Source organism: Neophocaena asiaeorientalis, unplaced genomic scaffold (genome assembly GCF_003031525.2).
Source record: "Neophocaena asiaeorientalis asiaeorientalis breed wild unplaced genomic scaffold, Neophocaena_asiaeorientalis_V1.1 scaffold91, whole genome shotgun sequence".
NCBI lineage: Eukaryota > Metazoa > Chordata > Mammalia > Artiodactyla > Phocoenidae > Neophocaena > Neophocaena asiaeorientalis.
Genome location: NW_020173198.1, coordinates 6,010,011 through 6,023,610, shown reverse-complemented (window position 1 = coordinate 6,023,610; position 13,600 = coordinate 6,010,011). Strand labels below are relative to the sequence as shown.

Sequence of the window (13,600 nt, the reverse complement as noted above, 5' to 3'; positions counted from 1 at the left end):
CCCAAAAAAAAAAAAAAAAAAAAAAAAAAAAAAAAAAAAGAAACAGAAAAGTAATAAAGTGATATTAGGCCTCGGGGTTTGGTGATGATACAGCTGTTGGAGACCTTCAACAGAACAGGTTCAGGAGAACATTAACCCCAGAGGAGCGGGGCTTGTGTGATATATGAACAAGAGTGCAGGAAGCAGGGCAGTGGATACAGACTACATTCTGCCAATGTAAATAGCTGTGAAGGTAAGAAAGCAGCTTTACTGCTGCTGCTTCTTGTTTAACCAATAGTTTTGTGGATGAAATGGAAAGGGAGTTAGATAAACTTATTGGTTGAAAAAAATCACTGGAAAATAACACAGCATCATAATGGACTTGATCAGCATCTAAACTCATCAAACGGTACACTTAAGATTTGTACATTTTTCTAAATGTAAACTTTACCTCAAAAAAAGAAAATCATAAACCAACACTGAACTCTAGTTATTGATATGAATGCTAAAGTGTTTAGGAGTGAAGTATACTGATGTCTGCAACTTACTTTGAAATGCATTAAAAAAAAATAAGGTGGATGGATAAAGAGGTGAACAGGTGGGTAGATATGTGTAGTGATAAAGCAAATGTGGCAAATGCTAACACTAGGATCTAGATGGTGTGTTCACTGATGGTTATTTCAACTTTTCTGTATTTTGAAAAAGTTCATATAAAATGTTGAAGGAAAGGCAACCACCATAAAGCTACAGACTGACTTCCAATCTACATTATTTATTTATTTATTTTTGCGGTACGCGGGCCTCTCACTGTCGTGGCCTATCCCGTTGCGGAGCACAGGCTCCGGACGCGCAGGCTCAGCGGCCATGGCTCACGGGCCCAGCCGCTCCGCGGCATGTGGGATCTTCCCGGACCAGGGCACGAACCCGTGTCCCCTGCATCGGCAGGCGGACTCTCAACCACTGCGCCACCAGGGAAGCCCCAATCTACATAATTTAGTCACCATTAAGACATTCTAAAGATTGAAGATTCGGAAAGCCTTACCTTCGTGAAGAGGTGTACAGAGAGACGATAAATGGCCAGCACTCACCTACAGACTGAGATGTGAATGCTGCTACGATCTGGGGGCTGGCCAAGGCCTCCAGCCTGTTCTTCAACGCCTCCAAGTGCACACATTTTTCTGAGTAGTCTGGTGTATCAACAAGCATCATTAGGCTATTCTGCATACCTGTGAGCTTGGCAGAAATTACAGCTATGTCCTATAAAAAGGCCAGAATAGAGGATATTTATGTTAAAACACCCCTGCTACTTCAATCAAGAACGGACAGGGCTTCCCTATCTGCATGCCAATGCAGGGGACACGGGTTCAAGCCCTGGTCCAGGAAGATCCCACAAGCCGCAGAGCAACTAAGCCCGTGCGCCACAACTACTGAGCCTGCGCTCTAGAGTCCGCGAGCCACAACTACTGAGCCCGAGCACCACAACTACTGAAGCCCACGTGCCTAGAGCCCGTGTTCCCCAACAAGAGAAGCCACCACAATGAGAAGCCCACACACCACAACAAAGAGTAGCCCCCGCTCGCCACAACTAGAGAAAGCCCGAGCACAGCAATGAAGACCCAACGCAGCCAAAAATAATAAATTTTTTTTTAAAAAGGTAACAATAACTGACAGAATAATAGATTGTTAACTGAAAAAAAAACGTGTGAAGCAGTATTCACAATGCACTACCATTTGTGGGGGAAAAACAGGGCAAGGAACATATATGTGTGTGCGTTTATCTGGAAGAACAGGCACAGAGCTGACAACAGGGTTTGTATTTAGAAGGGAAATTAGGGAATTGGGAGGGTCAGAACTATGAGAAAGACTTATTTTTCACTGTTTATTCCTATTTACTCAGTTCTTCCCATGTGCATTTAGAACTTTTAAAAAACTTTTTCAAGTTTTTTTTTTAAATAGCAAAAGAGATGGTAAATAATTCATTTTGCTTTCCAATTGAAAAAAAGTTTTTTATAAGATATCATCTTACTTCATCCTTATAACCAGGTATCCAAAATATCACTATTTTCCACACTTTGCTATCCAAGGAGGGTAAAGTAACTTACTGAGGTCCCGTGGTGTGTAGGGCACCCCTGCCCAAGTTCCACACTCCCATTTACTCCATTTTCTCTGTCTTTTTAAGCTTTTCCTGAACTCACTTTTGTGACTAAAACGCTTGTCAAGCAGATGATACAAACTAAAGAAGGTGGAAAATCTCAGAGCAGTCTCAGATCGCCCCCAACCGATGCCTGAATATTCCCACACCTGGCTATTTACTAGCCCTTCTGATTGTGAGTGGCAAAGCTAGCTCATTTGTTTCTCCAAACCTCAAGTTCCTGCTTAAAGAGATGTCACAACATCCCCTAAACAAGAAACCTACTTGAGTCTTAAATGTCTCCTCGATATCAGCACTCAGTGTGCTCCATTTGTCGGCTTCTTGAAGAGATTCTGCGGCAAGCTGCATTCGGGACTTCACCTGGTCGATTTCTACCAATACCTAGAAGAGAAATGAGGGGTTGAACACTAAAGAAGTGGCAGTTCCATTTCCTCTACCTTCCATCAGCGACTCGAAACCTAAGTATCGTGGCATGCTCCTGCCTTTAGGGAGCCTCTGTACCCCGTACAACACCGCTTACATGGCTAAATTGTTCAGCGGTGCTAAAGAGAGATGAATAAGCTGAAAGAACCAAACAAAAGAGTAGTCTGAGTGCTTGGCAGAATTTTGAGTTAAGGTTGACCTCCCACTAGGAAAGTGAACATCTTCCAAAAACAAGAGTCAACACTTAGGATAGGAGCCAAAATACCTGCATCGACTGAGATGTGTCCTGTTCAAATTTTTTAATGTCCTCCTTGACAAGAATCATTTGTTCTTTCAGAAAAGATGCCTCCTGTTTAAGGGCTTCTACATCACGGAGCACTTTGGGCATGTTCTGAAGGGCCTGGTGACTTGTTTCTGCAGCAAGAACCCAAGAACCAAAGGTGGAAGTCAGATCACTCACCAGTGAACAATATGAACAAATCAGACGGCAGGAAGCAAATCTTCCCTAAGGCACTACCAACCACGCAGTTTTCTGAGCCTGTGGAAAGTTGTGGTAGGGGAGAGGCGCAGAGCTGGCCTATGCCGGGTCCCTATCTTCCCCAGAATGATGGTGAGGACCCTGTGAATAAATTGTCAACCTGACCCAACATCAGCTGTCTTCTTACTACAACTCCTTGGTTTTTTGGTTTTTTTTTTTGGCCACACCACGTGGCTTGTGGGATCTTAGGTCCCCAACCAGGGATTGAGCCTGGACCCTGGCAGTGAAAGTACCGAGTCCTAACCTCTGGACCGCCAGGGAACTCCCAAGCAACTCCCTTTTCAAGGAAGGAGAATGGAGGAATGTGACAGTGGTAAATGCCAGCTCTGCACCAGGTGCTTTATATACATTATATCACCTAATGTCCATGGCAATCATTAGCAGCCACCTCTTACAGATGAGAAAACTAAGTCTCAGAAGAGGTTAAGTAACTTGCCCAAGATTTCAGAACTGAAACCAACGTGTGTCTGGACCCAATGTCTGCTTTCCACAGTCTTTTCAAAATGTAGTCCACAGACCAACAGCATCAGCTGGAATGCAGTTAAAATGCAAGTCCCCAGGCCACCTGCCAGAGATTCTTATTTAGGAATCCTGGTAGAAGATCAAGATCAAGGAACCTGCATTTTTTTAACAGGCATCCCAAGTGTAGAATAAAATCTGAAAATTCTTGCAGACCATGATGTGTTATCTGGAAACAGGAGGGTTAACAGCATAACCCTTTAGCCCTTTAAATAGCAATTCGCTGGGGAATCAACCAAAGAAGTCCAGAGCCTTCTGCTCCACCAGTGCATTGAACGGAACCTTAACATCTTGAAGACGTGCTTCAGGAACCTGTTCATTCAGCTCTGCCATAAAATAACAATCTGTCTCCAGCACTGACCTTAAGTAAAGTTTTAAGAAAACAAAGGCAGAACAAAGAGTTCTTCGAGGCACAGAGACTTCACTGATTTTTTTTTTAATTTTATTTTATTTTTGGCTGAGTTGGGTCTTTGTTGCTGCACGCGGGCTTTCTCTAGTTGCGGTGAGCTGGGGCTACTCTTCGTTGCAGTGCGCGGGTTTCTCATCGCAGTGGCTTCTCTTGTTGTGGAGCACAGGCTCTAGGTGCACGGGTTTCAGTAGTTGTGGCGCACGGGCTTAGTTGCTCCGTGGCATGTGGGATCTTCCCGGACCAGGGCTTGAACCCCTGTCCCCTGCATTGGCAGGCGAATTCTTAACCACTGTGCCACCAGGGAACAGTGATTTCTACAGCACTGATTTTTACAGCACTGTCATGGTCCCAGCCTGGCCCCCTGCCTGCGGAACCTCAGAGTCACTCTTCATGTCTGGCTGAACCTCTTCTTCCCTCTCCACAGCACGCCCACACACAAATTTAATTCTTTCTAGTATCCATTTTAAAACTATCACCTCCTGGGAATTCCCTGGCGGTCCAGTGGTTAGAACTCCGCACTTCCACTGCAGAGGGCTTGGGTTCGATCCCCAGTTGGGGAACTAAGACACCACAAGCCTTGCAGTGTGGCCAAAAAAAATCAAAACAAACAAACAGAGTCTCACCTCCAGTGGTTGCCTCTGGGAGGGTAAGGGCCAAATCTCCCTGTGAAAGGGGCCTGGGGCTCCCCCCGAAGTGATGGTAACATTCTACATCTTGATGGGGGGTTGAGCTACACTAGCATATACATCTGTCAAAACCCAAACTTATCAGATAAGGTCCCTCCATTTCACCTTATGTAAATTTTATCTAGTAAAAAAAAGAGCCGTAAACAAGTATTGAACTCTATAATTTTTAGGGTTCCAACTGAAATGTCTAGGAGTGAAGTGTACTGATGTCTGTAACTTACTATGAAATAATGATTTATTTCAAAATCAAAAATAAGATGGACGAATGGATGGAGAGAGGGATGGACAGAATTGTGATAAAGCGAGAATAGCACACTGATCATTGTAGAATCTAGGTAGTGGGTTATGAATGTTTACTACAAATTCTCTCAACATTGCTGAACACTTGGCACCTCCAACCAGTTGCTCAGTTCAAGAATCTACCATCATTCTTGATTTTCTTCCCCTTTCATCCCTCATTCCAATCCATCAGCAAGTTCTCCCCTTTCTTCCTCCTAAAAAATACCTTAAAGCTACCCATTTCTCACCACCTCTAATGCTATAACCTCAGACGAAGCCACTGTCACCTCTCTTCCGGACTACAGCCATAGTCTCCTGAATGGGGACATAAATCAAACCATCTCATTCCCCTGCTTAAAAATCCTCCAGTACCTTCCCATTACACTAATTTTAAAACAAATCAAAACTCTTTAATGTGACATTAAAATCCCTGCATGGGGACTTCCCTGGTGGCGCAGTGGTTAAGAATCTGCCTATCGACGCAAGGAACACGGGTTCAAGCCCTGGTCCGGGAAGATCCCACATGCCGCGGAGCAACTAAGGCCGTGCACCACATCTACTGAGCCTGCAAGCCACAACTACTGAGCCCGTGTGCCACAACTACGGAAGCTCACACGCCTAGAGCCCGTGCTCCGCAACAAGAGAAGCTACCACAATGAGAAGCCTGCGCACCACAACGAAGAGTAGCCCCCACACGCCACAACTAGAGAAAGCCCACGCACAGCAACAAAGACCGAACATAGCCAAAATAAATAAAATTAACTAAAAATAAATAAAAGAACTAAAAAAAAATTGAAAAAAATCCCCGCATTCCAAAAAAAAAAAATTTTTTTTTAATTTAAAAAAAAAGAATCTGTGCTTCCACTGCAGGGGGCGTGGGTTTGATCCCTGGTTGGGGAACTAAGATCCTGCACGCTGTGCAGTGCGGCCAAAAAAAAAAAAAAAAAAACAAATCAAAGAGGGACTTCCCTGGTGGCACAGTGGTTAAGAATCCGCCTGCCAATGCAGGGGACATGGGTTCGAGCCCTGGTCCGGGAAGATCCCACATGCCGCGGAGCAACTAAGCCCGTGCGCCACAGCTACTGAGCCTGCGCTCTACAGCCCGCAAGCCACAACTATTGAGCCCGCGTGCCACAACTACTGAAGCCTGTGCGCCTAGAGCCCATGCTCCGCGCTTACCGCCCGTGCTCCCCAACAAGAGAAGCCACCGCAATGAGAAGCCCACGCGCTGCAACGAAGAGTAGCCCCTGCTCGCCACAACTAGAGAAAGCCTGCACGCAGCAACAAGGACCCAATGCAGCCAAAAATAAATAAATAAATTTATAAAATTAAAAAAAAAAAAAAACAAAGAAAACAGGGGTGGTAAATGCCACCTCTGCACCCCCCCAATATTTGGAAGTTGGTAGGAATTTTCTAGTTGCTGCTATGGTAGGACATTTAGTGGAAATGACCCAACAATGCTTAATGTCCTGCAGTGCTTGGGAGAGTCCTGAGCAATGAAGAAGTGTCCTGGCCAAACTGTTAATAGTTTCCCCTCCCCTTGGCATGATTATCTAATTTTAAAATGACAGTAATCCTTAGAGTTAGGCATAGTTATTATTCCCACTTTATAGCTGTAGAAACTGCGGCTGAGGCCAGTAACTTGCCCAGCATCATGTTGCTAATGAATGGGGAGCCTGGATTTGAATCCAGGTAACTGGTTCCAGATCCCACCCAGGCTGTTATCCATTATACTTTACTACCTCTCTGGTATTAAAGGGAGAGGGAACATGCAGAGGCATGTGGGTATAAAAAGGCCTAACCAGCCCAGAGAAAGGCGGGAAGTTCAAACAGAGCTTCATCAATAACATCAATTTATATTAGTCATTAGTGTTATTATTATTGAAGGATTGCACTTTCATGGGGGGAACTTCTGCTGGAGGTAAGGTAGAAAAGTAGATTAGGATCAAACTGTGAAAGGTGCTTTGCCCATCCTGAAGGTTTGGATTTCATCCCGTGGGCAGTGAGAAGCCTTCGGAGGTTTAAAGCTTTATTTTTATGGACGATGAAACAAGGTCCCAAGTCTGCAGTGAAGAGAAGTTATTGCAGAGGCTCAAACAGGAGTTGTTGAGGAACTCTAATAGGAGGATTGATTTGTTCATTTATTCAGTCAGTGGATATTTATTGGGCACAAACTGTTTTCCAGGGTCTGGAGATACAATGTTGAACAAGATCTATTCTTAGGTTGGAGACGCTGGCAGGAGCCAGATCATGCAGGGATTATTTATTTATTTACTTATTTAAAAAATTTTTTGGCTGCATCAGGTCTTAGTTGCAGCACTGGGGTCTTCTTCGTTGAGGTGTGTGGGATATTTTGTTGCAGTGCGGGCTTCCCTCTAGTTGTGGCGTGTGGGTTTTCTCTCTCTAGTTGTGGCGCATGGGCTCCCGGGCGCGTGGGCCCTGTAGTTTGCAGCACACAGGCTCTCTCATTGAGGCGCGCGAGCTCAATAGTTGCAGCGTGCGGGCTTAGTTGCCCCGCAGCATGTGGGATCTTAGTTCCCCGACCAGGGATCGAGCCTGCGCCCTGTGCACTGGAAGGTGGATTTTTTTGTTTTTGTTTTTTTTGGCTGCTTTGGGTCTTTGTTGCTGCACCCGGGCTTTCTCTAGTTTTGGCGAGCGGGGGCTACTCTTCATTGCAGTGCATGGGTTTCTCAAGGCGGTGGCTTCTCTTGTTGCAGAGCACAGGCTCTAGGCACGCGGGCTCAGTAATTGTGGCTCACGGGCTCCAGAGCGCAGGCTCAGTAGTTGTGGTGCACGGGCTTAGTTGCTCCGCGGCATGTGGGATCTTCCCGGACCAGGGATTGAACCCGTGTCCCTTGCATTGCCAGGCGGACCAGGGAAGTTCCACCACCCCTGTTGAGAACCACTTAGTTAATGCATATAAAGTACTTAAAACAGTGCCTGATGTATACCAAGGACTCAGATATTTGTGATTATTTTATAATTAGTGTCCTCCCCATCTTGGCCCTGTGAGGTCTTCCTTCAAGGCCTAACACAGGGTAAAGCCCTTTATGATTCTCCCAGACAAGAGATAATTGCTTCCTTCATCCAGCTCTCAGCTTCCGGTTCTACTCTCAGTAAAGCCACCCTTCACTATAATTAAACAGTTCACATATGTTCCCCACAGGGCAGCAAGCTCTAGAAAGGTAAACTTTTCATCCCCAGCACTCATTTCTTGGCAGGTGCATAGCAGATGCTCAATAATTACTAAAAGATGCAAAGTACAATAAAGAATCTGCAGTGAAATAAAGCGTCCCCCCACCTCCACCTTTTCTTAAACAGTGGACACATCTACGAAACAAAGTTCTACTTACAGGACCATAAGCTCCCAGTGTGGGCAGTCTGAGCCTCTTTCCCACAGAGCCGAGCAGAGAGACTGGCTACAGTATGCACTGAATAAACATACAGTGAATGAAAACCAGGTCGAGGAGTTAATGAAATGGTTCTGGTGTGTTATTTTTTATAATTCACTATTCTGGTTAGTGAATTCGATACTTAAAAGTCTCCCGTCAGGACAGCCCATCTTCCCACTGACATAAAGATCCACTAAAACAGGGTCGGTGGGGAGGGTTGGATTGGGAGTTTGGGATTAGCAGATGCAAACTATTTTATACAGGATGGATAAACAACAAGGTCCTACTGTATAGCACAGGGAACCATATTCAAGATCCTGTGATGAACCATAATGGAAAAGAATATGAAAAAGAATGTGTATATATAGATATAGATATAAATACAGATATATATAAAACTGAATCACTTTGCTGTACAGTAGAAATTAACACAACATTGTAAATCAACTATACTTCAATAAAATAATTTTTTTTAAATCCATTAAAACAATGTTTCCCAGATTTGTCATTCCTATACACCTTCTATATGTTTTTTTGCCAAATGTAAGTAAGGATCAGCTATTATTTAATATTCTTAAAATTCACTAAGTTTTAAAAGGAAACTTGACAGCACCGTCAGAGGTGGAAAACCAAGATCCCAAGTCCGCAAGTGTTGCAGAGAGAGAGGAGTAGCGGGCTGAGACCTCCTCCTGGATATCCCGGTAAGCACTGCGGGAGAACCGGAGCAGGGCTCGCTCGCTCTCCATGGGAGGCGCCGACGTTTACGGCCCACTACGTGCAACCCCGGGGGGCCCGGGCCCGTCTGGGAGCTCTGCCCGGCCGCTTACCCTCAACGGCGTGGTTCACCTCCTGGATGAACAGCTGCAGCTTCATCACCAGGGTGGCCGCGTGGCTGTCCGCCTTCCCGGCCGCCACCTCCTTGGGGCCAGCCCTGAAGGCCGCGTTGATCCACTCCTTCACGTCGAAGTCTTCGGCAAGGAACTTGGAGAAGTCCATGGCTGCACCGCCGCACCCCAGCGTCCAGGCCTGAAGGGCTGGCTCTGGGCCTCCGCGAGGCTGCAGAAGCGAGCGGCCCTGCGAGAGCACCCGCGCGGGTCTGTGAGGCGGCGGACCGGGATTGACGGCGCCGCCAACTAGCCTCTCCACAGCCCCTCAGTCAGCTCGCTGATGTGTACGGCTGGGATTGACCCTCGCCGCACGCCGTACTTCTTCCGGAAGTAGGGGGTCGTTACTATAGTGACTGCCTGCTTTCCGGGAAGCGTGGCGGGCTGGCGGCCAGAGGGTGTGGGCGTCTCTCTTGCTCTGCTAACTTAAGTGACTTTTGGGCACTTAAATATGTGCTTATGCTAGAGCCCTTACTTGTATGAGCGCACTTAATACTCACAGTCCTATGAGTGCTGTTATCCTCCCCCAACTTAAAGAGGAAGAACTGAGGCAGTTAAGCAAGTGGTTCAATGTCACGTAGCTAGAAGGTAGCGCTGTGGGAGCTGAACTCAGCCAAGCCTGCTACTGGAGCCTGAGCTCTTTTTTTTTTTTTTTTTTTAAATAAATTCATTTATTTTATTTTATTTTTGGGTCTTCATTGCTGCTACGCGGGCTTTCTCTAGTTGCCCGAGTGGGGGCTACTCTTCGTTGTGGTGCGTGGGCGTCTCATCACGGTGGCTTCCCCTGTTGCAGAGCGTGGGCTCTAGGCGCGCGGGCTTCAGTAGTTGTGGCTCACGGGCTCTAGAGCACAGGCTCAGTAGTTGGGGGTGCACGGGCTTCCCGGACCGGGGCTCGAGCCCGTGTACCCTGCATTGGCAGGCGGCTTCTTAACCACTGCGCCACCAGGGAAGCCCATGCCTTCATTTTTGAAGAACAGTTCTGCTGGAAATAGAATTCTTTTCATATTCAGATCATTGAGTATGCCATCCCACTGCCTTCTGAACTCTATTATTTCCAATAAGAAGTAAGTCAGCTGTTAATCTATTATGAACCTATTGTATGTCATTTCTCTCTTACAGCTTTCAAGATTTTCGGCTTTGGTTTTTAAGTTGGCTCTAATGTGTCTATGTATGGGTTTCTTTGTGTTTATCCTACTTGAAGGTTGTTGAGTTTTATGGATGTGCAGATTGTTTTTCAGCAAGTTTGGGAAGGTTTTGGATATTATTTCTTCAAATAACTTTCCTGTCCCTTTCTCTCAGTTGTCCTTTTGGGAATCCCATTATGTGTATGACACCTGATGGTGTCTCACAGATCTCTGCAGCTCTATTTATTTTTCTTTTTTCTGTTTTTCAGATTGGATAATTTCTACTGACCTATCTGCAGGTTCACTGACTTTTTCTTCTGCCATCCCAAATCTTTTGTTGAAAGGCTCTAGTGAATTCCTCATCTCAATCCAGAATTTCCATTTCTTTTTTATACTGCTTTTCTATTGAGAATCACTATTTATTTGTCATAGATTCCTATAATTCCTTAAACATGGTTTACTTTGGTTCTTTGAACATATTTATATTAGCTACTTTGAATGCTGATTGTTAAATCCATTGTCTGAAGACTGAGTTTCTATTTACCCCTTTTTCCCTCAGTATGGATCTTTCCTTCCTGTTTCTTTGCACATCTCATAATTTTTTATTGACAACTAGGTATTTTAGATAATATATTGTAGCAACTCTAGATTCTGGACTCCCCAAAGATTGTTCCTGTTTTTGTTTGCTTGTTTAGTAGCTTGCCTGAGATAAATTCATGAAATTTCTCCCCTATGGTGTGTAGCATCTGATGTCTCTATTTTTTGTTGTTTTTATTTTAAAATCTGACTTCCTGTGTCTACATAGCAGTTAATGATCAGACTACAGGTGTACCAAATTTTTTGAGCTAGTAGGGCTTCTGTCCTGTCAGTGGATCTGTGTGTGGGTAAGGGAGCACATTCGAAATATCAGGTCACTTTCAAGTTGGTCCCAGCTTTTCCTTTCCACTGTGCCCCTTTGTTTCCTCAACATGTGAATGCAGCCTCAGTGTCAGCTGGGATTGTGTGGTTAGCTTGGGCTCTCTCTGGTCCCTGATGTACATGTGCACATCTTCATCAAGATACATGCTTTTTCTAATGATGACCATAACATCAAACTAGTAGAAGTGCTGGCCCTCCCCAACTTGCCCACCACAGCAACTGTCACTTCTAACATCATTTCAAAGAAGATATCAATCCTACAGAGTTGGTGCAAGGGAGAGGCTGGATGCAGCCCCAGGGAAGAATGACAGAAACTGCAAATGTTGTTTACCCAAACTTCAGTGGCTTTTCAAGCATAAACACTTCTCAGATTGCCATCTACCTTTATTTGATTTCTGTGGCACTGAAATGGTTATTTTTTGTCAAATTTGTCTAGCTTTATAGCTAGCCTTTTTGGAGAGAGGGCTTGCAAATTTCCCTACTGGGCCATAGCCCAAAGTTCTGCCTCTGAGCCCACACTTTTTGAGACTTGCCAAAACTGAGTCACCCTTCCCTAAATGGGCGTAATGCTTGTCCAGGTCACCCAGACTGGCTTCATGTGGAACAGTTTTGCTTCTTACCACACCTGCCCATGAGGAACTCTTATGGACAGGCTGGTAGGAATGGCTGTTGGAAGTGGAAAGAGAGGACACTGAAAGATCTGGGACTGTCATACCAGCCCTAGACTCACTGCCTCTAGGTTCTTAAATTTGGTTAATACATTTCCTTGCTACCCCATGTATAGGGAGGTGTGCCAGCACATCATAACATGGTACAAACCTTAATAGCCCCTGCCAAAGGTATATAATATTGTTGTCTAGCAGGTGAGTCTGTCCCATAAGCAGAGCACTCAACAGAAAGAAACAGCTGAAAAATAACAGGATATCAGAAAAATGCCCAGTGATCAGAATCGGGTTGCAGCTGCATGTCTGGATCATTGGCGTAAACCAGGTTTACCAGAAGAGACTGTGTCTTCCTCCTGAGATAAGATGTGTGGAAGCCTCTCCATTTCTACTAGACAGATTCATAGGTCAGGGAAGAGTCCAGATTGGCTACAGCACAGGACCCATCCATCCATGTGAAGGAACAGAGCACTAGATTCCTTACATGTTTACAGACCTTTACAGATTAAACTTGCTTTCCCTTACACTTCCATTTTAATCCTCACAGCCTTTGGAGTCAAGGCGGGTATTATTTTTATTTTCCAGAAAGGGAAAATGAGATTCAGATGAGGCCAAGACTGGATGAGGCTATACTATGGAGAACCTTGAATGCTAGGGAAATTGGTTTTACTTAATCCAATGAAATGATCAAAAGGTTGAAGTAGTAGGGTCAGATTTGTACTTCAGGGAGATTTAGTAGAGTAGCAATGAAGGTTAACGATAAAGCCTTTAGCAGCATGCCTATATTTGGAAGTTTAGGGTGGGAGGAAGAACTGGGGGAAGAATCAGAAGAGTATCAGAAAGCCATGGGATAGGAAAGCATCAGGAGTGTGTGGCGGACACTGCTAGAGATCTCCTGATTCTATTCTGTTCTCCCCAGCGGGTCCATAGCCTCTCAAGACAAAGACATCTCCCAGCATTCTTTAAAGTTAAGTGTGTCCAAAAAAATAACACATACACACTACTGTATAAAAAATAATCAACAAGGACCTACTATATAGCACAGGGAACTCTACTCAATATTCTGTAATAACCAATATGGAAAAAGAATCTGAAAAAGAATGGATATATGTATAACTGAATCACTTTGCTATACACCTGAAACACAACATTGTAAACCAAATATACTCCAATATAAAATTAAAATTAAATAAGTAAATGAATAAGTTAAAAATTAGCTGTAAAAAAAAACCGAAAAAAAAGTTAAGTGTGTCCATGTGACTAAGTACTGGCCACTGGAACGTGAGCAGAACTTTTATGTGGGACTTCAAGGAGATGTTCTTAAAAGAATGGCGTATACACTACTCTCCTTTCCTGCTGGCTGGAATGTGAACGTGATGGCTAGAATTATAACTGTCATCTTGAACCATGAAGTGTTTTTAGGAATTAAGTCACTCACGGCAGGGCAACAGATTGACGGCATCTAGGTGCCTGACCATGGACTGCACACCAGTCCTAGTTTCACTACCTCTGGGGTTCTTGAGTGTTGTGGGTTGAACTGTGTCTCCACCCGCTGACCCCCCCAGAAAAGATACAAATCCTAACCCTAGTCCCTCAGAATGTGACCTTATTTGGCAATAGCATCATTGCAGATGA

General features: G+C 44.7%; 1 protein-coding gene across 4 annotated transcripts in view; it reads right to left on the bottom strand.

The window, feature by feature from the left end:
* COG7 (component of oligomeric golgi complex 7) overlaps positions 1-9,765 on the bottom strand; it is an 86,061-nt gene extending 76,296 nt beyond the window's left edge. The window contains exons 1-4 of one of the 4 annotated variants that reach the window (XM_024744559.1): positions 9,205-9,765; positions 2,820-2,968; positions 2,396-2,512; positions 1,068-1,236 (exon numbers count right to left, since the gene is read on the bottom strand). In XM_024744559.1, the coding sequence (XP_024600327.1) occupies positions 1,068-1,236; positions 2,396-2,512; positions 2,820-2,968; positions 9,205-9,373 (604 nt within the window). In that variant the 5' untranslated portion in view covers positions 9,374-9,765. The remainder of the gene's footprint in view (positions 1-1,067; positions 1,237-2,395; positions 2,513-2,819; positions 2,969-9,204) is intronic. The other 3 variants (XM_024744561.1, XM_024744558.1, XM_024744562.1) reach the window with 3 other exon arrangements.
* Positions 9,766-13,600: the final 3,835 nt, after the last annotated feature.